At 50.6% G+C, this 24,138-nt stretch overlaps 1 protein-coding gene across 10 annotated transcripts in view; it reads left to right on the top strand.

Annotated features, from left to right (window-relative positions):
* Positions 1-7,310, top strand: part of GRK5 (G protein-coupled receptor kinase 5) — a 224,645-nt gene extending 217,335 nt beyond the window's left edge. For 8 of the 10 annotated variants that reach the window (XM_032608693.1, XM_032608689.1, XM_032608690.1 and 5 more), the window contains 3 exons: positions 819-956; positions 1,567-1,698; positions 4,473-5,274. In XM_032608693.1, coding sequence (XP_032464584.1) covers positions 819-956; positions 1,567-1,698; positions 4,473-4,571 — 369 coding nt within the window. In that variant the 3' untranslated portion in view covers positions 4,572-5,274. Of the gene's footprint in view, positions 1-818; positions 957-1,566; positions 1,699-4,472 lie in introns of all 10 variants that reach the window. The other 2 variants (XM_032608694.1, XM_032608696.1) reach the window with 1 other exon arrangement.
* The last annotated feature ends 16,828 nt before the right edge of the window (positions 7,311-24,138 follow it).

Raw genomic sequence — 24,138 nt, forward strand, 5'->3', positions numbered from 1 at the left:
TAAGTAGCCTCCCCAGCCTAGACTGAGCCTGTGCATTGATTTAAGACCTTCGACTTCACTAAACATCTGTGCTGGGCCCCGGGTCAGAGGCTGAGACCTGTGGGCAAGGGGTGGCCCCCATCTTCCAGTAGCAGGGTGTCGCCCGGTCTGGGGGTCTCTCTGTACCCACCCTGGCATCATCACCTCTATGAAGTCCTCATCTCCAGAATCCCAGGCTCCCAGAGCCCCTGGGAGGCCTCCCCCACTGACCTCGAATACCCAGAGGGCAGGGCCCGGGTTTGTCTCTGTGAGTCCCCGCACGGCTGCCCCAGAGCATGTTTGGTAGATGAGTGAGATGAAAGAGATCACTATGGTTACGGCGCCGGGGCCATAGCACCGCTGACGACAGCCCCATGGCCTGGTGCCTCGACTGCCCCATTTTGCAGGTGAGGAAACTGAGGCCTCCAGGGGATATGTAACTTTAACAAAGCACCTAAGCACTACAGCTGGGACCCCAGCCCAGGTCTGTGTGGCTGCCGAGCCTGTGTGCTGACCTACCACCCCTGACTGGCCTCCGATGCGAGAAGGGCCAGGGAGGTCCTCCTGGGACATCGCCCCGTTGCATACTGTGTGGGGCAGTGATGGCAGGAAGGGGCCCTGAGCTCTTGTCACCCCAGCTGGGGGCCCCTTGGCCCCTCTGAGCAAAGGGCAGCCCGGGTTCCCGGGGTGGGGGTGGCCCTGGGAGACCCCCGCTGCTCTCCATCAAAACCCTCTGGGCCTGGCTGGGGCCACCAGAGCCACAGGCAGGGCTCCTGGTGACCAGTGCCCTGCCCTCCCAGCCCCGGGCTGTGTACTGCAAGGACGTGCTGGACATCGAGCAGTTCTCCACCGTGAAGGGCGTCAACCTGGACCACACAGACGACGATTTCTACTCCAAGTTCTCCACGGGCTCCGTACCCATCCCTTGGCAAAGCGAGGTGAGCACGGCGGGGCCCTCAGCTTCACCCTGAGGGGAGGGTGCAACGAGGGCAGAAGAGGGACAGCTGGGTGGGCGTCCCTGTGGGCATACTGGGGCATGGTGTGGTGCTGGGTCAGGAGCTGGCTGGGCAGGAAGAGGAGGCCTGTCTCGATGGCTCTCTGGAGGAGCGTGGCTGGGAAACAAGAGAAAGGGGGCAGCAGTGGGAGGCACAGGGGGGCTGGAGGTGGGGCAAGTTCGAGCTGGTTCGAGTGAGATGGCAGTGATGGGGCAGTGGGCCTGCAGCGCTGGAAGGGGGAGGGTCTGGAGCACTGGGGTAGAGGCGGAGCTGGGGGTGAGTCCCGTGGCTGGGAGATGAGCGCTTCCCTGCCACTGCCCTCCATGGCCGGCTGCTGTCTTCTCGGAGAGGGCGGCTTGCAGGGCCATCAGGGAGAGGCGGTGGGCGGGCCTTGCTGCCTGGCTCTCTGCCCTGTGAGATGGAGGGCGGGCGGAGAGCCTGGCAGGACCGGGCTCGGGGCAGTGTTGCCCAGGGCTGAGCTGCTGGGATTCCTGTCCACCCAAGATGACCAACGCAGCCCCTGACACCACCCGTGTTTTGACCGCTTCTCCAGATGATCGAAACAGAGTGCTTTAAGGAACTGAATGTGTTTGGACCTAACGGTACCCTCTCGCCGGACCTGAACAGAAGCCACCCTCCGGAACCGCCAAAGAAAGGGCTGCTCCAGAGGCTCTTCAAACGTCAGGTGAGACCCTCACTCCCACCTCAACCCTGCTGTCCTGGCCTCAGCCTTCCAGACAACTGAGACCAACTTGCAGGCTGGGGAGACTGGGGGCAGCAGCAGCCTGGAAGGGAGAGGCAGCCTGTCTGAAGTGCCTTGAGACCCACTGGCTGATGGGGTCCCCAGAGCAGAAGGGGCAGGGCCAGCCCAAAGTTAACCGGTCATCAGGGTTCCTCAGCCTCGGTTCTGCTGATGCTTTGGGTTAATTCATTGTCACGGGGACTTATGCGTTGAGGGAACTTAGCAGCATCCCTAGCCTCCACCCAGTAGATGGCAGTAGCACCCACTGCCGTGTGTCAATCAAAAATGTCTCCAGGACTTCCCTGGTGGCGCAGTGGTTGAGAGTCCGCCTGCCGATGCAGGGGACGCGGGTTCGTGCCCCGGTCCGGGAAGATCCCACATGCCGCGGATCGGCTGGGCCCGTGAGCCATGGCCGCTGAGCCTGCGCGTCCGGAGCCTGTGCTCCGCAACGGGAGAGGCCACAACAGTGAGAGGCCCGCGTACCACCCCCCCCAAAAAAAAAAATTGTCTCCAGATACTGCCTAATGGCCCTGGGGACAAAACGCCCCCCTAGTCGAGAGCCACTGTAAAGACGACGCAAGTTATATAGGTAAAGATTTGACAAAGAACAGGGGGATCTGGTGCTGGAGAGGTGATCCCCAAAGAACCTCATGGCTCCCGTAGTTTGATGCTGTGCCCTGCAGCTGGCAGCCAGAGGAGACTTTGGCCCTCAGGAAAAGGTACTCTTCCCTCAGAGCCTGTCCCTGGATCAAGGGTTGCTGTGGGCCACATGGGAGAAATGTCCCAGGAAGGACCCGGCAGGCTCTCTAGAGTGAGAGACCCCTAACCTCATCCCTGCCACCAAGAAGATGGCCACAATAGCGCCGCCTCCTGGCCTGGCCCTTCAAGAAGGCAGGGCCCCATCCTGAGGCCTGGGAGGCCCCTGGTTCCTTACTTTCCTCCTCCTCCCCCCAAGGGAGTAGCAGCAGCTCTGTACCCAGGCCCCGGGCATCCCAGCTCCCTCCTGCTTAGGTAACAGGGAAGAGGTGGCTGTTCATGGCACTCCACTGTGGGCCAGGCACTGTGCTGGGTACTTTTTGAAGGCGTCTCTTATTTAATCTTCACAAAACCCCAGGCCTTCATTCAACTATTCATTCCACCAATATGTATTGAGCACCTACTCCATGCTAGACTGTTACCCGAGGACTTAAGATGCATCAGCAAGCAAAACTGCATCCCTCCTTTGGGGCATCTTAGTGACGTGTGAGCCCAGGATGTGCTCCCATTAGCCCATTTCACAGATGAGGAAACTGAGGCTGAGAGGAGTTAAGGAACGTGCTCAAGGTCACACAGCCAGTGAGTGAGCCCTTGCGGAGGATCTGGGATAACAGGGCGGGCAGCACGGATCAGGCACACTGAGAGAAAATGCAGACTGAGGCCTGAGTTTGCGGTTTTATCTAAAAACTCCATGTGAGTTTCACCTCCTATTCCATAATATACTCATATCCATCTACTATAAAAATATAATTTTTGGGCTTCCCTGGTGGCGCAGTGGTTGAGAGTCCGCCTGCCGATGCAGGGGACGCGGGTTCATGCCCCAGTCCGGGAAGATCCCACATATCGCAGAGCGGCTGGGCCCGTGAGCCATGGCCGCTGAGCCTGCGCGTCCGGAGCCTGTGCTCCGCAACGGGAGAGGCCACAACAGTGAGAGGCCCGCGTACCGCAAAAAAAAAAAAAAAAATATATATATATATATATATATATACCCATATATATATATATATATATATATATGGGTATATATATATATATATATAGGTGTATATATATATATATATATATATATATATATATATAATTTTCAAATGCTTCCATTAAGTAAAATTGAAGTTCCAGAAAGAAATGACCTCCACCGCCGAAGTGGCCGAGCCCCCCAGGATGGCCTGGGATCCTGGGACAAGCGTTTGCTGTGGAAGCTCACGGCCCAGGTTCAAATCCAGCCCTGACCCTTCTCGGTTGGGTGGCAGCATATTGAACCCAACCCCCGCCCCAGCCTCTGTTTGCCCACATGAAAAATCAGGATGGAGATGCCGGCTGCCCAGGGTGAGTGAGGTGGAGGACAGTGACCTCAGCACAGGGCCTGGCACCACGACTGCCACCAGGGGAGCAGACACGCCGGCTCTCTTCTGCAACGTGAGGGGCCCGCGCCCACGGGGGTGCCAAGAGGGTGCCAGGGATACTGAGGGCGAGCAGCTCGTGGTTCCCAAGCTGGGCACCTGCTAGAGCCCTTTGCACACACAGCCTTGTTTCCGTCTCCCAACAGCCCTGTGCAGAAGTGGCTCCTAACCCACATCACGGGCCAGGCAACCAAGGGAGTCAGACACTTTCTCAAGGTCACTCAGCTAAGAAGTGGCGGATTTAGGATTCGAACCCGGCAGCCTAACTCTGGGCCTGCAGGCCTAACCATGTAGATAGATATTATAGGAGGGACCACCCCCTCTCTGCCTTGGGCGTCTGTTAATCAGGTAAAGCCCCCTGCCCCAAGGGGTGGCCTCCGGACCTGGGTCTGCAGGGGGAGAACAGAAGGCAGCAGAAAGCAAGGCGGGGAGCTGGTCAGCTGAGCTCCCCTCCAGTTCAGATTCAGAGGCCCCTGTGATGCAAGGTCCCCAGGGCTCGACTCTGTGATGACTGACCTCCTCTCTCCCTCTTTCTCTCCTCCCTGCTCACCCCCCTCCCAGCATCAGAACAATTCCAAGAGTTCAGCCAGTTCCAAGACCAGTTTTAACCATCACATAAATTCAAACCATGTCAGTTCAAACTCCACCGGAAGCAGCTAGCTGCAGCTCTGGCCTGAAGCCCACGGTGGGACCAGCCTAGACCCTTCTCCTTAGAAGCGGACTTGTGACCGGTGGAGCTTCTGCCCTGGCGGGCAGGCGGGGGAGCCCTCCAGGAGCTGGGGAAGGAGGCCGTCCAGCCCCGAGATGGGGAGCCTCCAGGTTCCTCAAAGAGATTTCCACTCAGGTCTGTGTTCGGAGGCGGCCCTCGAGCCAAGGTGGATTGGCTGTGTCTCTGTCGAACATTGCAATAGAAATCCAATTGGATACAACTTGCACGTGTTTTAACAGCGTCATAACTAGAACTGAATTTTGTCTTTATTATTTTTAAAGAAAAGTTTTGTAAATTTCTCTATTGTTTCAGTTTACATTTTGTATATTTGTATTTAAATGAAAGTCAGACTTTGAGGGTGTATATTTTCTGTGCAGCCACTGTTAAGCCATGTGTTTTAAGACATTTTAGAGGGGTGGCGGGCGGGGAAGGGTGTAAAAAAAAAAAATGTGACTCAAGACTTCCAGAGCCTCAAATGAGAAAATGTTTTTATTAAATGTAGAAAATGATTCCCATTTCACCTTTAAAGGATTGATTGTATCCATCTCTATAACCTTTCCCTCCCTCGCATTGGTATCACCATTCTGTTGGCCTGTAACAATCTGAATTAAATGCTCAAAGACCGACTGGGACTTCACCCCCAGCCAGGATGTCTTCCGTTGGGGTCCATGGAGTTGCCTGGGCCCAACTCCGTCAAGATGTGCACTTTTCCTTTGGGGGCACACGATGCCACTGTTGCTTTGGCCTTGGCCTCCTCTTCCTTCTGGAAGGCGGCCGGTACGTGGAGCTGAGGGTCTTCAGCTCAAGGGTGTCTAGGCCTCTTTCTTTCTGAGTAGGTTCTGACTGCTAAAGCCAGTATGTTTTCAAGAGGCTTGCATTTGGGGATTGTTTTATTCTAGTTTTAAGAGACGCATAGCAATGATAAGGAGTAGTCATGGAGTCCCAAGAGTCCAATGCTTACAGCCCAGAGAAGCATCAGGGAATAGAGGTCTTGGGTTTGTAGAGGAGAAGGTGGCTCTCCCAGGATCTCTGGGCATGTCCCTTGAGTGTTTACGGGATCATAGGGCCTTGAGAGCTTCCTGGGGCCCCGCAGATTCATTGGTTCAGGTGGCATGGATGCATGAGGTTGGCTCTCCAAGCAAATGGGAGAGGCCGGGCCACCCACAGAAACTCAAGAAAAACTCACTGTCCCTTCCGGGAGAGGTGAAGCAGAGGCGAGCTCTCATCAGGCATCTCAAAGCTCCAGGCACAAGTAGCCCCAGGAGAACTTGGTGGCTTTGCCAGACCAGGGTCTCTCTCTAAAGGCAGCCCCCAGGCCCTTTGAGCAGGGCTGTCCAGCCCCAGGGAGCGGCCAGCCTCCCCCCTGCTGCCTTCACAAGGTGACAGGGAGCAAATCTGCCTTTGCCTCCCCTCCGGGACGGGGTGAACAGTTGAATTCCCGGCTCCCCTGCTTGCCAGGTCACCCTCAGTCAGACCTGGTCTCAGCCACTGGGCAGCTGCCAGGGTTTCTCCCGGCGTGGGCCCTGCACTTCCTGCAGCAGCATCTCCTGTTAAAATACAGATTCTGGGCTCCACCCCAAACCTACGGAATGGGATTCCCTGGGAGTAGGGCCCAGGAATCTGTATGTTTAAAAAGCTCGCCAGGTCATTCTGATGCACCCTGGAGTGTGAGAACCACTGCCTTAGGCCATCGGTGGAGCTTTTGGTGTGAGCCTCCCAAACTTATTTCTCTAGGTGACCAGGCAACTTTGGAGCCTGAGCTTTTAGGGAGGAGAGAGAAGCCAGCGTGTCAGCCTGTGTCCCAGTTTCCATGCTCCTTCCCCAAACTTTGCCTTTGGGTCCTGAGGCTAGACAGGGGCCTGACCGTTGCAACTGACCATTTCGAGGTCATTTTACAAGGAAAGAGAAGAAAAGAAACAGTTGGGCCTCCCTTAGATCCCTTTAATGTGCAGTATTATTTTCTTCAAGACCAGCTCTCGTCTCCGAGGCTGCTTCCGTTACCCCTCTGGAGCTGAGTACAAGATTAATACAAACAGCCGTATTCAGTGTTTGCTGAGGAAGTGGAAAGCTCTTTGACCAGTATTTTAAGATCCTCAAGCTCTTACTGACCCTCCTCAATGAAAAGGACAGTCATCTTCCTGGGACAGTCAGTAGTCCACGCCACCACCCTCCTGTCCAGAAATTTCATTCATTTTGCCCGATTCACAGCAACTCAAACCTTTCCAAACGGACTGGTGGGGAGCAACCAGTCTCTTTACACCTCAAAGCCAACGCACTGTCCGTTTGCGGTAGAGAATCATCAAGAAGCAAGAAAGAAAACATACATCTGCTCAGTGTGTTTCTGCATCGTGAGAGCACAGAGGCTGAAGCACAGAACTTTGCGTGGCTCTCAGGATAACGGGAGTCTTCCTTCACCCTCGCCACCTGTCTCCTGAGCGCCCCAAAGTGTACAGGGTCAGAGTTACTGGCCTTTGCAATCCTCCTTTTCCTTTCGGTCCATTGCTTTGTACAGAGAAGGGGCGTCTTCATTTAGAACAGTGCCTGAAAGCCAGCCCCCTCCCCTCTGGGTCCCCAGTTGCCACAGGTCCTGTCCCTGGACCCCCCGCCCCGCCCTGCCGCCAACCTCTACTCCAGCTTGTTTTCTATGGCTGCATTTTTTAAAAGATTTTTTAACTTAAAAAAAAAAAAAACAAACCTTCCCACCATCTACCTGTCCAGGAGGAGGCATATTTGGGCAGCCAGCGGATTCAAATCTTTTTACTGCATTTGAACTCTTCACGGAAGAGACTTTCTTCCTCCAAGCATGACGTTTTTCTCACCGGACCTTCTCTGACTTCGTGCCTTTGAGGTGAGACGCAGGGTCTTGCAGAAGCACCTCTGCTTCCCCTGTTCAGGAGCCAAGCCGCTGTCCCCAGTGAGACGGGGGTGGTCTCTGCCATGATCACCATGACCTGTGAGTGTTTCTCAAGCCCCCTGGGTGGCTCCCATGATTATCACCCACAAGATCACAAAGACCCAACCCCACCTTCACGGAGGATGGCACCACCTCCCACATCAACTCATCCTCTGATCTTTCTAGGCCGGGAACATCATTCTTTAAACCACGAGGCTTCTTGCGAGGGTGGCTGACTTGCACAGTAGTTAAGGGTTGTCCTGCCTTGAGCCGCCCCAGGAGGGCTTGTCTCCCGAAATGCACTGCTCTTAACAAAGGGGAGCGCTCAGTCTTGGAGGCCATGCTGCACGGAAGCAAGCACTGTGGCCTGGGGTATGCACGCTTCTCAGGCAGCCCACGGGGGCAAATGGCAGTGAGTTCTGGGGACACGTATGTGGACGTGGCCTTGGCATTGAAAGCACAAGTGAGATGCGGCTGCCTGCCCTTGAATCTAGCAATCCTTGGTGATGCTGAGGGCCTGGCCTCCAAGAGGCCAGGGGTCAAGGAGCCCAGCCCTCCGTGGAAGCTTCTCCCTATCCTTCTACACCCCTGTCCTTTCCCCCAGACTTTTCCCACTAACTTTCTCATGCAAACTGCTGACCCAGACCTCAATACAGAGGGAGCACTGCAGCCTCCTTGAGCCTGATAGCCCAGGCCTTGCCGAAGGGAACAGCGGCCTTGCGGACCACCAAGTCCCCCGAGATGAAGAGGAAACGCCAGTCGGGGTGACACCTAGCTCTCCTCTGGGGCTGCTGTGTGCTTGCGTATCCATGGGCAACCCCTCTGGTTGTCTCCTGTTCTCTAGCTCCACACTCTGAGGTAGGACCTCCTAACTTTTTAGCCTTTCTATGGAAAGAGTGTGAAATCTTTGTGCATTTCCAAGCGCAGAGCTGTGAGTCATGAACGGCAGAGAGCTCGCTTTCTGATCACAACAGACCACGATGGTGACACCTCGTCCCCCTAGGCACCTTCTGTACCTACTTTTAGGACCAACCAGCCCAGCTTTTGAAGCTCCAACATGTAGGGGTCAGACCATGCTCAGGTGCAGGTACCTCGTCTGGTCTAACTTTAAAGGCTTGTGCCGTGGACAGTGGCTAAAACCTTTGAAACACTAACTCTCCTTAGGAGGGAAAGACACTCCCCAAAAGAAGAATCTAGATGTCTTTCCCTGGTCCATCACTAAGTCATTTTTGTAATAGATCAAAAGCAAATGTTCTCAATTAGAAGAGCTTAGTGGTTGTTAAAATAATTAGTGTTAAAATAATAATCCTTCTAGTATCCAAAGGTTTCTATTTTTTTTTTCAGGGAAATTTTAACATTGATGAGTAAAAATAGTTCCATTCTGGAGTCATTCCTGAGGATAACGGCTTCTGTTCTCCTGCTGCTCTTGAATCTTTTATGTTCCCTCGAATATGTCACAGTGCTGCTGTATCTAGATCGAACCACTGTTGTTGTTTTTTTTAAGAGAAATAAATTCCTTAATGAAAATATGGCTGCACTTCTTCCCTTCTGCTGAGCTGTTCTATTTCTTCTGCCAATGCCAGCTGCCCCCAAGATGCCAGGACGTGCTGCTTCAGTCTTTGAGTTAATCTTTCCTCAGGTGGACGGTTCAGCCCCACCCAATGCTGGCCCCCATGCTGACCACCCGACCTGCCCTGGCCCAGCTCCAGGGGGCAGGGTCTAAGGAGACCACCTGAGCCCTTTCCAGGTTGATTGGCTTCTGATCGCAGACCCAGCAGATGGCTCCAGAAGTGTTCCTGCCACAAGGTACCATGCAGGAGTGGGGTGAGAGGGCCTGAGTGGGTGCTGGCACCCAGATCAGATGGGGCACCTCCACCTGGCAGGTTTTACCTGACAGAGGCCATAACTCGGATGTGGGCTCCACGGAGAGGGCCTCTTCTGGCTGTCCAGCCTTCACGGAGCCACATGTTAGAACTGCTCACCAGCACAGCAGGACGGCCTCAGAACCTGGAGGCCCAGTCTAGGACCCGAGACCCGACCAGTCCCCCTTCACCTGCTTGGCTTAGTGGGACAATGAATAGGGCTTTGGGCTCAAACAACCCCTTTCTGACAGTCTGTATGAGTTTGAGCGGCCACTTAACCCTGAGCCTCAGTGGCTTCGTGTGTACAATGGGGTAACACCTGCTGGGGTGCGGGTTCTCCTGGAAGATTCAGGGATACACGTGTGATGCCCAGCACAGAGGCCTTTGCCATGGAGGACACTGTCGCCCTGGCTGTCTTTGGACCCCTTTTGAGCCTTGACCTCAGGACAGGGCAGGGGTCCTAGACCCACACACATCGGCCCCTGGGCCCAGCCCGGGAGCTGGCGGCAGTCCTAGCCCCTGGCAAGGGAGGCCCTGAGCTGGGAGTCGAGGCTGGAGCCGCCCGCCTCACAGGGAAGGTAGGAACTGGAATCGTGTCGCCCCGTGGCTCCCGGAGCAGGTGTCTTTCCTCACGATGTTGGAGGACTGAGGAGGAGTCTGCTCACTGAGGGGCTCGAGGGAGGGGGGCTGGTGAGCAATGGGGATGGCGTGGGGACCTGCTTGGCTGAGGGCCTGAGGGGGACTTCTCCTGGAGAAAAAGGAGGGGTGGGAGGAGTGCTCTGAGCCTCTGGACAGGGGTCCCATCACAGGTGCTGTTATCTCGGTGGCCCCAGCGCTTTCTCTGGGACCTTCTCCCACTGTCCCAGGACCCTCCCCCACCTGAGCCGGCCCCCCAGGCAGACAGAGCCTCCGTCCTCCTGGGACAGAGGGGCCAAGGGAGAAACTCCAGCCCCGCACACCGGCCACCCGCCCCCGATACTTCTGGGCCCCTTCCCAGACAGAAGGGGCGGGCCAGGGGCAGACAGCCCCTCCCTGACCTCCTCTCACTACAGACAGCCGTGGACATGGTAAGTGGGGGCTGAAATGGCCTCCAACTGATTTATTCTCAGCGAGGCTCAGCGTGGGCGCCCCCAGGACGCCGAAGAGCCTCTGGATGCTATCCCGCTGGGAGGGGGCCTGTCGGGGTGGCGGGGGACAGGGGCGGGCAGAACCATAGGAAGGAGGCCGTTCACTTGGCTCGAGGGCTCCCCCCCTCAGCCATAAATCAGATAAAGGCCCTGCCTCTCCAGCTTGTATTCCAGGGGCATCAGTCCCCCGCAACACAGATAAACCAGGGGGTATGGAGACAGGCCAGTGCCTCTCACACTTCAGGAGCATAGCCTCACCTGGAGCATAGCCTCACCTGGAGCTCTGTAAACTACACATTCTGATTCACTAGGCCTGGGTCAGGGTCTGCATTCCTAACAAGCTCCCTGGAACGGCTGCTGGCCCACGGGCTATCTTTGAGGAGAGAACCTCAAACTGGGAAGTCAGGCCAAGGTCTCTGGCCAAGCCAGGGCCTACATTCCCACTGCTGTCCCCTTCAGGCCCTGCATTCAGAGGTATAGATGTCTTAGGAGTACTCGGGTATGTCTGCCCTGCCCTCAGAGGGGCTCAAGCCAGTGGTTCTCAATGTCTGGTCCCCGGACCAGCAGCAGGAGCCCCCCTGGGAGCTCGTGCAAATTCTCACCCTGACCCCAGGCCCACTGAATCAGAAACTCTGGGTGGAACCTGGTAATAGGCCCTCCAGGTGATTCGAGGGCACACTCAAGTTTGCGGGACACTGATTTACAAAGTGCTTTCATCTCCTTAAAATCTTGTTGAAGCCCACGGTCTCCCTGCGGACAGCTTGTTAAGCTGAGACGGTGGAGGGTTCACGTGGGCGCGTGTGGTTGGCTGCCCTCGTTCCTCAAAAATGAAAGCGAGGGTGTAACGTGGTCGTGTTGCCTTATCTTTTTAAAAATGAAAGGATAAGCCAAACACTAAAAAAGAAAAAATTACCTAGAGGGAGAAGTAGCCAACAGGGAAGTGGGCTGGGGGAACAGATACAAAAGGCAGACTTCTCCGAATGTGCCTGTCTTGTAGATTTGACTTTGAAAGCTACGGGTCAAACATAAAATAAATCTGAACTTAGGGGAGATTTTTACTCAAAAGGATTCTTGCAAAGGAGGAAAGAAGGGGTTATTGCCAACAGGGGGATGGAGAATATCGCAGAAGAGAGGCCGCTTTGGCCCTAAGATCTGCAAGGACTCAGGGGTTTTCGTTCTGGAGGACAGTAAACAAGCCGCCTCTCATCCCACTTCCCCACCCTCATTCTTTCCAGAAGAGAACACTTTAGAGGCCAGCGTATTGTCCAAGGGGCTGTGTGCTGGCTCAGGCTGAGGGTGGGACAGAGTTCAGGGTCTGGAGAAAGGAGACAAATGTAACCAAAGCTGGGTTGACAAGCATTTTGTTCCCACGGGCCAGTGAGGACTGACAGTTCAGCTATTCATTTAGGAGGCAAAGCGTGGGAATTTGGAGGGTCTGTATCTGGCCTTGTCCTAGGCAAACGAGGGGGACATCCATGGGTCTTATCCGAGTCATATGGAAAGGGAGGTTCTTTGCAGTGAGCTGTTTTTTTTTTTTTCCGGAACTCAAAAGGGTGAGAGGTTATTTCTTTAAAGTCACTGTTTTGCAAGAGCCCAGGGGCTCAGGTAAAATTCAACACTGTCACCTGTAAACGCTTTAGATGATTATAAAACAAAACTAATATCTTTAAAAGCATTCCCTAAAAATCAAAAGACAAAACAAACCTATCCGGGTACGCAGCTGGTGGCGTAATCACACAGAGAACGCTCCTAAGTGACTTTGAAACCGAACAGGACCCCGTGGGGCCCTCCCAGCTACAAAAGCCCCTCCATGTCCCCTGTTTGCAGAAAAAGGCTTTAGTCTCCTAGGCCTTCCCCCAGTTCCAGACAGCAGCTCAGGCAGTTAATAGGACGGAGTCACAGGACTTTGGGTTCCCCTGAAGGGATGTAGATAAAAATCTAGAACATATTTGAGTTTTTCTGCAGAAACTAAGACACCCACCCAAGGGGAGGATGGTGACTACACGCTGACCACAAGCACGCAGACCCCACACCGGTAGGAACCAGAAGGTTGAGATTCTGGGGACATCACCCTGTTACCACCAACCAATCAGAAGAACGTCACACGCCCTGCAGCCACCACCCCAAATTTTACCTTTAAAAAGTCTTCCCTGGGATTCCCTGGTGGCGCAGTGGTTGAGAGTCCGCCTGCCGATGCAGGGGACACGGGTTCGTGCCCTGGTCCGGGAGGATCCCACATGCCGCGGAGCGGCTGGGCCAGTGAGCCATGGCCGCTGAGCCTGCGCATCCGGAGCCTGTGCTCCGCAATGGGAGGGGCCACAACAGTGAGAGGGCCGCGTATGGCTAAAAAATAAATAAATAAATAAAAAGTCTTCCCTAAAAGCCACCGGGAATTTGGGTTTTTTGAGCACCAGCCGCCTGTTCTCTTTGCTTGGCCCCGAAGTAAACCTTTCTGTTCCAGACTCTGACATTTTGGTTGTTTGGCCTCACTGTGCGTCAGGCACACAAACTTGGGTTTGACCACAGCAGGGAGTCCTGTGGGACCCAGACTGTGGCCTCCAAATACCATTTCCCACTAAAAGGACCCAGGGCTCCTGGTGAAATGGCCGACTCCAAGGCTGGGGGAGAAAATGCCCAGGAGAAACCTGGAGTATCTTGTTGTCCCAGAAAACAAGGAATTTATCAAAGACTGCTAGGGTTGTGTCCAAAGTACTCAGGAGCAACTTGAAGGAGTTCCCAGTGGCCAAATAGGGGACAACTGGAATATTAGTAAGAACGATAGATTAAAACAATCAAACATGTTGAAATCCAGGAGTTTATAATAATATTCAATAATTTTTTTTTTTAAAGAAAAATGTCATCAGTCTTTTTTTTTTTTTTAGCTGCACGGCTTGTGGGATGTTAGTTCCCCAACCAGGGATTGAACCCACGGCCTCAGCAGTGAAAGTGTGGAGTCCTAACCACCGGACCACCAGGGAATTCCCCATCAGTCACCTTTGGAGGATTCGAGAGAACTAATACATTTTTTGGAAAACTAATAAATAATGGAAAAGAATCAAGTCCCATTTATCGTCCAATAGAGTTTATGCCAGGAATGCATTGATACAGACTTTATGTCTCACATGATCTCTCTCAGCCACTTAGAAAGGGTTGAATACTCTTATGATGCCCATTTACAAATCAGGAAACCGAGGCCTTGAGAGAGTAATTTAACCAAGCTCTCCCAGCTACATAAATAGAGGTGCTGGGACCTGAACCAGGCCATTGGGCTCCAGAACTTATATGCTTGGCCACTGGGTCATACAACTGCTATAATGAAGACACTCTTTGCTTTGCCCAGCCAAAGGCAAAGACTTCAGAGAGACAAAAGCTCAGACAGGAAATGCCAGGGCCTGAGGCTCATTGAATCTTCCATGTCTTGTCCATGTTACTTTACAGAGAAACCTCACACCACTTCAAGCATGAGAGTGTGCTCACTACCTGATAACGGGCCTGGCATCCAGGAGACATTTTTTTAAAAATTATTTTCCTTGCTTTCCCATCTTCCCCCCATAAAACAATAACAATGAAAACTACCAACTACATGAGGCCGAGCCAGAAAACCCTGTTTGGGGGTTGGGCTGATGGCTGAGTATTAGAACAGAGCTGTTCCCAGCATCAGTGCCCAAGTTTCCGCTGACCTGAAAGAACATTTGTCGTTGGCTTGAGCAGAAACGTCATCTGAATAAACCCTCTTGTGCAGATTTTGATGGTGATATTTTGAAGACGTGTCTACACTGGGAGTGTGAATTCCAGAGTACGGTCCTGCATAAGCTAGCTAAGCACTGCACTTCCACGCATGTGTTATTTCACTGTTTATACCAAAGCATCTCAATGTAAATTACACACAAGATAACATTTGAGTGAGGCAAAAACCCCAGACCCCCAGTATTATGGAGCTCATCAAAGCCTGAGAAAAGCTGAACTTGACTTTGGCACAAACTCCGAAGTAAGGATTTTCAAAGCAAATAGGTTTTTCAGGCAATGGGAAAAATTACACTTAGCAAGCCTGTGAAAACTGCCTTCTATTTAAAGTGGGTTTCTTGTGGACCACATAGAATTGGGCCCTCCTTTTTTATCCAATCGGACAATCTCTGTCTTTTAACTGGCATGTTTGGACTACTCATGTTTAAAGTATTGTGTTGGCCAAAAAGTTCATTGGGGTTTTTAACCAACCCAATAATTTCTATGAATATGGGTGGATTAAAACCTTCCATCTTGTTAGCTATTTTCTATTTGGTCCGTTTGTTCCTATTTCTTCCTCCTTTTCTGCCTTTTGTGAGTTTAATTGAGCATTTTTTATGATTCCATATAACTCTTGAGTTATTATTTATACATCTTTTAAAAACATCTTAGGAGTTGCCATAGGGCTTACAATATACGTTTTAAAATAATCTGAGTCTACCTTCAAATAATATTATACTGCTCTATAAGTCATGTAAGGATCTTAAAACTTTTATTCCCATTACTCAGCCATAAAAAGAAATGAAATTGATTTATTTGTAGTGAGATGGATGGACCTAGAGTCTGTCATACAGAGTGAAGTCAGAAAGAAAAAAACAAATACAGTATGCTAATGCATATATATGGAAGCTAAAAAAAGAAAATGGTACTGATGAACCTAGTGGCAGGGCAGGAATAAAGACTTAGACATAGAGAATGGACTTGAGGACACGGTGGGGGGCTGGGCAGAGGGAGAAGCTGGGGCGAAGTGAGAGTAGCATCAACATATACACTAACAAATGTAAAAGAGATAGCTAGTGGGATTGTTGGCAATCTGTATATCTTCTTTGGAGAAATGTCTGTTTAGGTCTTCTGCCCATTTTTGGATTGGGTTGTTTGTTTTTTTGTTATTGAGCTGCATGAGCTGCTTGTAAATTTTGGAGATTAATCCTTTGTCAGTTGCTTCATTTGCAAATATTTTCTCCCATTCTGAGGGGTGTCTTTTGGTCTTGTTTATGGTTTCCTAATGCTCAACATCATTAATCATTAGAGAAATGCAAATGAAAACTACAATGAGATATCATCTCACACCAGTCAGAATGGCCATCATCAAAAAATCTAGAAACAATAAATGCTGGAGAGGGTGTGGAGAAAAGGGAACCCTCTTGCACTGTTGGTGGGAATGTAAATTGATACAGCCACTATGGAGAACAGTATGGAGGTTCCTTAAAAAACTAAAAATAGAATTACCATACGACACAGCATTCCTACTACTGGGCATATACCCTGTATATTCAAAAAGAATCATGTACCAAAATGTTCATTGCAGCTCTATTTACAATAGCCAGGACATGGAAGCAACCTAAGTATCCATCAACAGATGAATGGATAAAGAAGATGTGGCACATATACACAATGGAATATTACTCAGCCATAAAAAGAAACGAAATTGAGTTATATGTAGTGAGGTGGGTGGACCTAGAGTCTGTCATACAGAGTGAAGTAAGTCAGAAAGAGAAAAACAAATACCGTATGCTAACACATATATATGGAATCTAAGAAAAAAAAAAAGTCATGAAGAACCTAGGGGTGAGACGGGAATAAAGACACAGACCTACTAGAGAATGGACTTGAGGATATGGGGAGGGGGAAGGGTAAGCTGTGACAAAGTGAGAGAGTGGCACGGACATATACAAACTACCAAATGTGAAACAGATAGCTAGTGGGAAGCAGCCGCATAGCACAGGGAGATCATATCAGTGGTTTGTGACCACCTAGAGGAGTGGGATAGGGAGGGTGGGAGGGAGGGAGATGCAAGAGGGAAGAGATATGGGGACATATGCATATGTATAATTGATTCACTTTGTTATAAAGCAGAAACTAACACACCATTATAAAGCAATTATACTCCAATAAAGATGTTAAAAAAAAAAAAAGATAGCTAGTGGGAAGCTGCTGCATAGCACAGGGAGAGCAGCTCGGTGCTTTGCCAAGACCTAGAGGGGTGGGAGGGAGGCTCAAGAGGGAGGGGATATAGGGATATATGTGTGCATATGGCTGATTCACTTTGTTGTACAACAGAAACTAACAGCATTGTGAAGCAATTATACTCCAATGAAGATGTATTAAAATAAAACCTTAAAAAACTTTTATTCCCAATTCCTTTCTCCCATCTTGTGCTGTTGTTGCCATATATTTTATTTTTACACATGCTGTAAGCATACAATGCATTGTTGCTATTTTTGCTTTAAAAATTCAGCTATCTTTCAGCGAAATTAAATAAGAAAAAAATACTTGTTTACCTTCACTTATTCCTTTCCCAATGTTCTTCATCTCTCTGCAGATCCAAGTTTCTAACCTATATCATATTTTTTCTGCCTGAAGAACTGCTTTTGTCATTTCCTAAGTAAGTCTGCTGGCAATGAATTCCTTCATTTTTTTGTTTGTCTATAAAAGGTCTTTATTTTTCTCTTCATTTTTTAAAAGACATTTTGCTGGGTTGAATTCAGGGTTGACAATTTTTTTCCTTCAGTACTTGAAAGGTGTAACCCCACTGTCTTCTTTCTGGAATGGTTTCTGATGTACTTTTTACCTTTGTTCCTATGCAGGTAATTTGTCATTTTTATTCGTCTGCCTTTAAGGTTTTCTTCTTTGTTTTTTAGCAGTTTGAATATGATGTGCCTAGATGTAGTTTGGCTTTGCAATTTGTCCTGCTTCATGCTTTCTGAGCTTCCCAAATCTGTGATTTGCCTGTCATTAATTTTGGAAAATTCTCAGCCTTTATTCCTGTAAACATTTCTTCTGCCCCATTCTCTCTTCTTCTAGGATTCCAATTAGGCATATATTAGACTGTTTTGAATGCTCTGGTTTTTTTCTCCGTGTTTGTGTGGGTAATTTCTATTGACCAGTCTTCAACTGCACTGATACTTTTCTCAGCTGTGTTGGACCTAGTGGCGAGGCATCCTTCACCTGTTACCAAGTTTGATTTCTAGCATTTCCATTTGATTCATTATCATTTCTATCTCTCTGCTGAAATAACCTACCTGATCTCCCATTCTCCATTAAAGTTGTTCATATATTAATCAGTTATTTTAAATTCCCTGATAGTTCCAACATCTGTGTCATATCATCATATTGGATCATTGGTCTCCAGATTGCAATTCCTTTTGCCTTTTTGTATGCCTGTTTGAAAGCTGGATATATTGTATAGGATGGCAGATTCTGAGGAAACTGTTTTAATGCTTAGAGATGAGTGTGCTATCCCTTCAGTGTGCCTTTAGCGTGTGGGCTGTGTTCATCCAGTCAGTAGTTGGGCTGGGATGCGGAGTTTATTACCTTCAGTTGCCAAGGCTTCACATTCCTCTGGTGAAACGTTGCATTTAGCGAGTGGGCCAATCCACCAGAGGGATTCTCTCAGGGTCTGCTCTTGGCTTGAATTTTGGATCTCTCTTTGTACTGCCCTCCAAGGAAAACCTGTCTCAGCCTTCTGAGCTGTAACCACTGGTTCTTTCTACTCCATGCTTGAGTCATATGGTGGTAAAATGAATAGGGGTGGGGAGTGAGGGTGCATTCTCTGATCTTCTCATCAACCTTCAGTCTTGGCAGGCCCGGGGGAGCCTGGATCTTGAGAGTAGGGCTCTCAGGTGGTCCACCCCGCCTCCAACTTGAAAGCCAGGCGGGGCTCTATCCTGCATCTCCCCCAAGCAATGGGGGGGGGGGGTCAAGCTTTTTTTTCCTATTCCCTCCCCCAGCTGCAAAGGGTCTGAGTGTCTTACAGCTACAGTTTTTATGACCCTTTCCCTTGCAGTTGAAGGTTTTCATTTCTTAGGGAGACTAGAGAGCTGGGTCTCAAAGGAGTTTCCACAGTGGGAGCCATTCCCCTTCCCCCTGTGGCCCCTTGCAGAAGCTTTCTCAGGCTTCTCCCCATCTTCCCAGTTACTGTCTGGTGGGATCCTGTAGGAAAAGCCTGCAGGAAGGCATGAATCCCTCTGTGTTTGCAGCCCCAGTGGCTTCATACTCTCAGCCCGTTGCAGGAAGTTAAAATTTTCTAGCTACATTTTCCTACCAGCATATATATGGCCAGAGGTACCTGCCCCCCAGATAAGCAAATGCTTAGGTCCTGTCTCTCCCCAGATTTCAGGTTAGTTGCTTGCCCTGCAAGCTCAGTTCTCTGATGGGTTTAAGAAAATTTGTCGTTTGTAGTTTGCCAAGCTCCTCTCCTGTTGCAGGTGGGAACTATACTCTGTCTGGCTCTCTACAACTCTGCACTGAGGCCAGAGGCTGGAAAACACTTTGAAGGCTCTAATGTGTGTCAAATCCTGACCGTGAGTCACGCTCCCCTGCAGGAATGCAGGCTGGGTTCCTTTTCCCAGCCTCTGCAGTCAGGAGCGGTTCAAACAGTGACACCTGACCGCACTGAGACCTTGACCAAGGAAGAACAGAGGGCAGCTGGGGCACAGAGGTGGCTCTGAAGTGCCTCTGGGTGCTGGAAGATTCCTGGGCCAGGGAGGGGGTGCTGGGTGTGCCAGACCGAGGAGGAGCGGGGCCCCTTCCACCAGTGAGCCACAGGGCGGGAGATGGGAGAAGGGTCTTCCTGCCCCACGCCCGCCTCCTTCTAATTCATTCTCAGAAAGGCAGCCAGAGACAGCGTTAAACTTACTGTTCTAACAGGCTTTTCCCCTTATAACTGTGACCTGAGGAATAAGCAGTTCTTCCCCCACATCAACGGTTTGCCCCAAAGTGGAGACTCATACATCCTTACGTAGTCTCCATATAGAAATGGGGTGGGAGGGAGGCGGGGACACCGTGGTCAAATTAACCCAGCTGCAAGTAGAGAAAAAGCTCTCATTTCCAAATTCCTGCCAGAGTCTGTGTATCCAGCAGGGGCCCCCCAGTGTGAGGGCTGCTGTGAGCCTCCGTCCTGCTCTCTCCACCCGTGGCTCTCTGCACGTGGGCTGGCAGCTGGAGCAAGAAGCAGAGGCTGCTGGGCATCATTGTGTCTGCACCCGGTCAAGCGCAGAGGAGTCTGGGCAGTTGATGTTGTATCACAAAGGTCCCCTTCCTGGTGATGGATTCAGGTTGCCTGGCTCTGAGGATCAGTCTCTGGGAGACGGGGTGGCGGGTGAAGGGAGAGGGGCGGCGATGGTGTCATAACAGATCACTAGGTGTATGATCAGGCCACTTAAGATGGCTGTTCCGTTGCTCTCTGTACATCCCCTGCTCCACCAGGCCCTGCTTCACTCACATGACTATCCAACTTCTCTTAATTATACGGCCTGGTAACTGAGCCCACCTGATGTCAATTGCCCCATAAATGGTAGCCTCCTTCTCTCTGGAGAAGCAAAGACTGCTGTCGTGTTTGCTGCACACAGTGGGGTCTCACTTCAGGACCCTTTGTGTAAGATTCCCCATCCAAGAAGTCACTGATGTCTCTGTCCCTGTCTCTAGGCTCTTCGGTCTTGAGGCTGGGCAACTGCTAGGCTTGCGGGCCAGCGGGGTGCAGCCCGACGTTAGTTAACGCACCTGAAGGCCGGAAGAAGCGTCTGGAGGAGGCATATTTGCCGAAGGGCTCGCATGGGTGACTCGGTGGGCACCATCTAGGGAGATCAAAAACCCACCGGGGCAGTCACACTAAAGTCCCCCCCAGGCAGGAGAATGTTCTAAGAAACTCAGATCCTTCTGAAGGTGCCAGGTCTTGGATTGCCCTCGTGGGTGAAGGTGACTAGGTTGGAAAATAAGACCAATCTTCCATTATGGCTGAATGTTTGAAAAGTGCAGGGAAGGGAGGTGGATTGGCTCTAGGGCCGCTGCCAGGGAAGGGTCAACTTGAGACGACACTTGGGCCTGGGATATGTCCCTGGGGAACCCTCTGGGGAGAGCTTTGTGGCTCTTTGGGTGATGGGGACTTTTTTTGGCTGCGCTACAAGGCTTGTGGGATCTTAGTTCCCCGACCAGAGATTGAACCCAGGCCCTTGGCAGTGAGAGGTGGAGTCCTAACCACTGGACCACGAGGGAATTCCCTGATGGGGACATATTTTAGGTCAGTTAAAAGCTGTGTCCTCCCACCCTGTGATGTAATTCCCTCTGTGTCCCACCTTCAGAAAAGTCTGTTCCAGATGCAGGGCCTCGTGCTGGGGTGGAGAGGAGACTAAGGGACCTGGGGCCTTCCTCACAATGCCCCTCTGCTGAGGCTGCCTGGTGGAAGTGGCAGCATTCAGGCGGTTCTGGAGATGAGGCAGGAGCTGGTGGCAGAGGGGCAGGGGCCCAGGACAAGGACCCGTGAGCCTGGGAGGGGCCCTTGGCACGAGGCAGCTGCCCAGTGGATGACCCCACCCCAGCCCTTTCTTTTTTTTTTTTAATTTATTATTTTTATTTTTGGCTCTGTTGGGTCTTCGTTTCTGTGCAAGGGCTTTCTCTAGTTGCGGCGAGCGGGGGCCACTCTTCATCATGGTGCATGTGCCTCTCACTGTCGTGGCCTCTCTTGTTGCGGAGCACAAGCTCCAGACGCGCAGGCTCAGTAGTTGTGGCTCACAGGCCTAGTTGCTCCACGGCATGTGGGATCTTCCCAGACCAGGGCTCGAACCCGTGTCCCCTGCATTAGCAGGCACATTCTCAACCACTGCGCCACCAGGGAAGCCCCCCAGCCCTTTCTTTAACATACTGAAAGAGGTGATCCTTAAAGAGGGGCGGGAAGGGATGCAGACAGAACACTCATTCCAGAGAGAAAACGGATTACGTGGTTCCCCTGTGTCAGACCCTCTGTGGCTTCCCCATGCCCTGCCGCCTCTCCCCTCTCACTTCCAGGCCTTTGCACCCCTCCCTGCAACACCCTCCACCCTCTTTCTTATTTTTTAAATTTATTTTTAAATTTTTTATTACTTTTTTTGGCCGCACCATGTAGCATGCGGGATCTTGGTTCCCTGACCAGGGATCGAACCCACGCCCCCTGTGGTGGAAGCACAGAGTCCTAACCACTGGACAGCCAGGGAAGTCCTCTTTTTTGGGGGGGGGGAAGTCCTTTTTTTAAAATTATTATTATTAATAGACTTTCTCTTTTACTAGACTTTATTGTTTTAGAGCAGTTTTAAGTTTACAGAAAAATTGGACAGAAGGTACAAAGAATTACCGTATGCAACTTCTGCCCCCCCCCCCCCCAGCTCTAGGACAGTTTCCTCTGTTATCAACATCCTGCATCAGTGTGGTACGTTTGTTACAATGGCTGAACCATTATTGATACTTTATCATTAAAGTCCACAATTTACCCAGGAGCTCTCTCTCTCTGTGTTGTGCAGTTCTATGGGTTTTGACAAATACATACTGTCATGCTTCCACCAGTAGAGTATTGAACAGGAGAGTTTCACTGCCCTGGAAGTCCCCTGTTCTCCACCTATTCATCCCCCTTTCCTCCCCCAGAACAAGTGACATCCCTTTTTAAATGACTATTAATACCCCCTTTATTCTTTGACCTAGTTTACTTTCTTTCTGATTCCCTCACTGAGTTTACAAATCTTTGACATAGGTTGGGTCTATATTTGCATGAAGTGATTTATTTAACTTTTTGAAGACGATGCTTTGACAATGGAAGAACACAGGGAAAATGACAACAGATAGTTTGTACTTTCCCTTTTATAAAGGGAGTAGGAGCCCAAGAAAGGCTGAATGCTGTTACTGTTCTCTCAAGTGACTGGTACAACTACCCAGCAAGGCAGGAGCTCTTATCCCATTATAGAGATGAGCAAACCATGGTTTTAGTTGCTTAATCACTCACCCAAGGTCACACAGCTGGGAAGTGGTAGGGCTGGACTTGAACCCTGCACCGTCTGGCCGCAGAGCCTGTTCTCTTTCAAGCATAACCAGAGTTGAGCATCTGTAATGTCACCTTCTATCCATGAGCTGTTCTTCCACAGCTTCGCCAGTCCTGACACTTACCTTGACACGGCTGGCCAGAGCAGGCTCTGCAGGCCTACCCACCCTCACTGCCTTCCTGGGCTCTTTGCCAGGATAACCATTGCTTCTGGTGGCTTCATTCGTGCTGGGGACTGAAGAGCCTATGTGGCCACAATAAAGACAGGAATCTTGTGGGACTCCAAAATCAGAATATAAGAGGGACTTCCGGACGTCTGGACCAGGCTCCACGGTGGCCCCAGCGGCATGTGGGAATCTTCCCGGACCAGGGCTCGAACCCATGTCCCCTGCATTGGCAGGCGGATTCTTAACCACTGCGCCACCAGGGAAGCCCCTGTGCTTTACTATGTACCAAGCATTTTACATCCTTGTCTCCCTAACTAGATTATAAATTCCTTAAGGATACGAACTGTCTTTTCTACTTCTCTTGCACCCCAGTACTGGGTGGATGAGGTGGATGGGGGTTCCACACCCTTGGATACCAAGGGCCGACTGTGGTGTCTAGTATCTAATGGCTCTAGGAACTCGGTAAAGGAGGAGGAAAGAAGGAAGGAAGGGAGAAAGTGATGTTTATTCCACAGACATTCTGTCCCAGGCACTATCCTAGGCATTTTACATGCTTCACCTCATTAAATCTTCACACTCCTTAAAGAAAGGTGGTGGTGGTGGGGGATGGAAAGAAAAAGAGCATCTCTCTATTTCATAAGTTCAGCGTTTCATAAGTCCTCATGTTTCCCGTGTTTATTTCCCTTTGGGCTTCACGGGTTGTCAGGAAAGTTCCATTTGAAAACCTCTATCCTTTAAGCCAAGGGAAACACAGAAATGCGACCGCTTTGCCCACGCTTGGCCAGAGAGAAGAAAGAGCCAGGTCCAGAAGTGGGTCGAGAGTGAGGCTTTGAACCAAGAGAGTTGGGTGCAAGTCCAGCTCTGCAACCCACTGGCTCCATGAACTTGGGCAGCTTACTTACATTCCCCAAATCTAAATCTCTTCTGCTAAAAAACTCATGCAACATTCACTACACAAATGTGCAGTGAGCTCTTACTATGTGCCAGGCACTACCCCTGGTCCTAGAGAGATGAACAAATGAACACAAAAGGCACAAGTCCTGCTCTCACGGGGCGTACTTTCTAGAGGGGTAGAGAAAATAAACAGGACACATAAATATGTAGTATGTTTGTCAACAATGCTAACGGGAAACAAATGTCCTTCATAGGTGAGTGGTTAAATAAAGGGCAGTACATCCAATATCATGGAATATTCTCAACAATAAAAAAAGGAAGAAACTATTGATACACACAAGGACTCTCATGGATCTCAAGGGCATTCTGCTGAGTGAAAAGAGCCCATCTCAAAAGGCCACATGCTGCATGATTGCATGTGTATGTCATTCTCAGAATGCCAACATTGTAGAGATGGGGAACAGATTAGAGGCTGCCCAGGGTTAGGGGCGCTGGGTGTTTTGGTTTGACTACAGAGAGCAGCATGAGAGAGATCTTTGTGGTAATGGAGTATTCTGTACCTTGGTTGCAGTGGTGGTTACACAAATCCACACATGTATTTAAAATGGCCTAAAACTACACACACATTGGACCAGTGTCAGTTTCCCGGCTTTGATGTTGTACCATAGTGACGTAAGATGCCACCATTGGGGGAAACTGGGTAAAGGGTGCATGGGACCTCTCTGTACTGTCTCTCCAACTTGCTGTGAACCTATCATTATTTCAAAATTAAAAGTGTTTTTTAAAATAT

Source organism: Phocoena sinus, chromosome 16 (assembly GCF_008692025.1).
Source record: "Phocoena sinus isolate mPhoSin1 chromosome 16, mPhoSin1.pri, whole genome shotgun sequence".
Lineage (NCBI taxonomy): Eukaryota > Metazoa > Chordata > Mammalia > Artiodactyla > Phocoenidae > Phocoena > Phocoena sinus.